Source organism: Vigna umbellata, chromosome 5, assembly GCF_029865625.1.
Source record: "Vigna umbellata cultivar VRB3 chromosome 5, Vumbellata_1.0, whole genome shotgun sequence".
NCBI classification, from domain to species: domain Eukaryota; kingdom Viridiplantae; phylum Streptophyta; class Magnoliopsida; order Fabales; family Fabaceae; genus Vigna; species Vigna umbellata.
In genome coordinates this window covers 64,718,648-64,721,887 of record NC_142169.1, presented here as the reverse complement: position 1 = coordinate 64,721,887, position 3,240 = coordinate 64,718,648, and the positions used below count along the sequence as shown (strand labels likewise).

Sequence of the window (3,240 nt, the reverse complement as noted above, 5' to 3'; positions counted from 1 at the left end):
TTAAATTAAGCAAATTTAATTCTTCAATTTTCTTGTTCTTTAAGTTATTATTTTTCATCCAAATTTATCATGGGCTCATGATTAATTTTAGGTACGGGTAATTAGCTTAAGAGATTGAAAAATTATTTTACTTTAGTGATTCGATCAAAATTACTTAATTCCCAGAGAAATATCAAAAAGACTAAAATTACGTAATAAGTATTAGTTTTAATTGGTATTAAAGTTTTGCTTCAACAATTAATAGTAACTCTGAAGGTCGACTTTCCTCACATGATTTTTAGATGAAACTTTGATTTTAGTTAAAGGACTATTATCACAAAAAAGAAGGGTAATATTCAACTAATAGTGCCGGCTTCATTGGCTTTTGACTTTAATAGCAAGTTCGGCCAACGGAACAGTGACGCGTGTTCAAATAAATTAGAAGTAGAATACACACTGTCGCAAGTTGAAAAATGAACTAAGGAAGTAGATGTAGATAATTTCTTTACCATTTCTCATATAAAAACGGGCTAAAGAAATATAAAAGGTATATAAGATTATTCATGTGATACAAAATTATACGATGTTATTATATAAACAATGTAAGAAAAAAAAGTTTTTACTGTGAAGAGGATTTCGAACTATATAACTCTGACAACAAAGTCTAAGAAACTGAAATCTTGCGATACAAAAAAAAAAAAAAAGTATTACGTGACAGTGTTGCTGAAAATGGGATGAGAAGAATATAAAGAAGGGTCACACTCTGTAAAGGAAAGCTTCCTTTTCTTAGGTGCTTCTATTTTGTCCTTGCTTACTTCGTTTTGTTTCAAAGACCAACACTATTATTAAACACCATTGCATTTGCCAACTATTCCATTTTCCCAATTCAAGTTTTTCTCTCTTTCTTCTGCTCTCTCCAATTCACGAGATCTCTGTGGCCCTAACCTTCCTTCTTCAATGTATTGTCACCGTAATTCCTCTTCTTTCTAACTTCTCTGTTCTCACTCGCCACAGCTATGAGTCAACTCGGCGTGGTGTTGCAGGAATCGCTACAGAGGGAGCCCAGAACCATTCTGGGGTTGTTGAGTGATCAGATGGACGGTGTAGAGAGTGGGGCTCGCAGGAGGAAGAGCTTCAAGGAACGCTTCGGATTCATGGGCATCGGCTGCTGTGGGGCCTCATGGGGGTTCCGTTCCGACGCGTTAAGTTTCACCCAAGGAGAACAACAGCAGCAAGCCAACCACCAGGAAACGGATCCGGGACAAGGGTCGGGTTTGGACTGTGTGGACCAGGGTGCAGCGGGTTCAGGTATGAACTTGGCGGCGGCGCTTGCGGCTGAGCGGCAAATCCGGGGGCCGCAGGAGGAGGCGGGGAGAGCTCCGGGGACGCCGTGGAGGGTGTCGCTGATGAGGCTGCTGGAGGAGAGCGAAGGAGGGGAGTCCGCGGCGGTGGAGAAGGAAAAGGAGGAGGAGAAGGGTGATGTTGTGGGGAATGATTCGATGTGCTGCGTGTGCATGGGAAGGAAGAAAGGCGCGGCCTTCATCCCATGTGGTCACACTTTTTGCAGAGTGTGTTCCAGGGAACTGTGGCTGAATCGAGGGTCCTGTCCCCTCTGCAATCGCTCCATCCTCGAGATCCTCGACATTTTCTAGCACATCACTGCTCATTCTTCAATACTTCACGCTTTTTCTTTTTCTTTTTCCTTTTCTTTTTCACTCTTCTCAGTTCTTCATCCAAACAACTTCATCCTTTGCCACGTGTAATACCATACTATGAATTTCATCTCCTCTCTCTCTCTCTGTTACCATTTCTATCTGTTCATGTAAATTCTACCATATCAATAGACAAAATTCACCAAAGTCCGCGTTATTGTTCAAATTCTTTTCCTTTTATCTCATTTTTATATAACACATTTTTCAACACATCTTCAGTCTTGACTTTTGGTGTTATCAAATGTATTTATAACTACTGTTACCAGATTCAATACTCAGATATTATTGTCATGGCCTGACACTTTTGACTCGCCACTCTTTCATTGTTCAGAAAAATATTGATCTGAGAAAACACAACATCTATATATTAATATAAATCTTTTGGTGTTTGGTTTTGTATTATTTTGGAAATTAAGGGTGTCGTTGTATTTTGGGATTTTAAATATTGAGAGTAGGAGTGCGAAAAATGATGTGGAGGCTGAAGAAGAACACTCGCCATTTTTTTGGATTTTAGAAAAGTATAGTTTTATGAAATATGCTCATTTTTAGCAAACGTTGTTAGAAAAATCTTATCGACATTGAAAGTTTATTCATCAAAAATAGTGTAATTATATAGTTTGCAATTAAAAAAAAACAAGAAATGGAGCAGAATAGATAGAATTTTAAGTTCCATGAAGTTGTAGATACGTGATAAGTTATTGTTAAAAATATTAAATTAGAAGCTGTCTTGGTGAAAGGGTCTCCAGCAAAATAAGTAAATAGAACATATAAACACGTAGATTTAGCTCTAAAACAGACAATCACTGAAAAAGGTTATAAACTTGAGATTCTTATAACATTTCTTGGTTTTCTTGTTCTCTTTTATCTACATGAAAAAAAAAATCAAAAAAATAATTACACAGACTAGTTAATTTAATCTAAATTCTTAAAATATGTATAAGTTTCATTTTTACACGTTTAATTTTTAAATTGGAATCCTTTTAGAAATAAACATAAAAGGGATTTGTTTTGAAGTTCACGATATTGATTTCTATCATTTTCCTTAAATATTCTTGAATCTCTGTGACTGTGTGTGGCTAGTTTTTATTTCTATTGTAATAAATGTTTAATTACTTTAATATGTTGTCATAAAATAATATTATACTTGATATTTTATTTTAATTAGGTAAGTCAACTTGTTTATCTTATCAGAAGATTCAACTACGTTTGTTACTTATTGATTTGGCAAAAAGAACAAATTAATTGAACTAAATGCTTTTTCACTAATATGAAATTTAGTAGTATGTATACCTCAACTTTATTGACATCTTCCAAACGATATTTCAATTTGTTGGAGATATCTAATTGTCTAGTATGTAACCAAATAATGTTAAGGTATTTACACTATTAAAGAATGTTAATTGATTTATTTTTATCGCCATTACAAGACTATATTATACGTGTAATGACAATTTTTCAAACAATGATAGCAATATCTTAAACCGACTCAATCAATTTATAATGTGTGAGAAAAATTTAATCAGTTGTAAAATTATTTTTGTAATCTTTT

At 34.6% G+C, this 3,240-nt stretch overlaps 1 protein-coding gene across 1 annotated transcript; it reads left to right on the top strand.

Annotated features, from left to right (window-relative positions):
- Positions 1 to 741: 741 nt before the first annotated feature.
- On the top strand, positions 742 to 1,857 carry LOC124832969 (uncharacterized). Its single transcript, XM_047307322.2, has one exon. It carries the CDS (start codon positions 996 to 998, stop codon positions 1,629 to 1,631), a length of 636 nt encoding a protein of 211 aa, XP_047163278.1. The 5' UTR covers positions 742 to 995; the 3' UTR covers positions 1,632 to 1,857.
- The last annotated feature ends 1,383 nt before the right edge of the window (positions 1,858 to 3,240 follow it).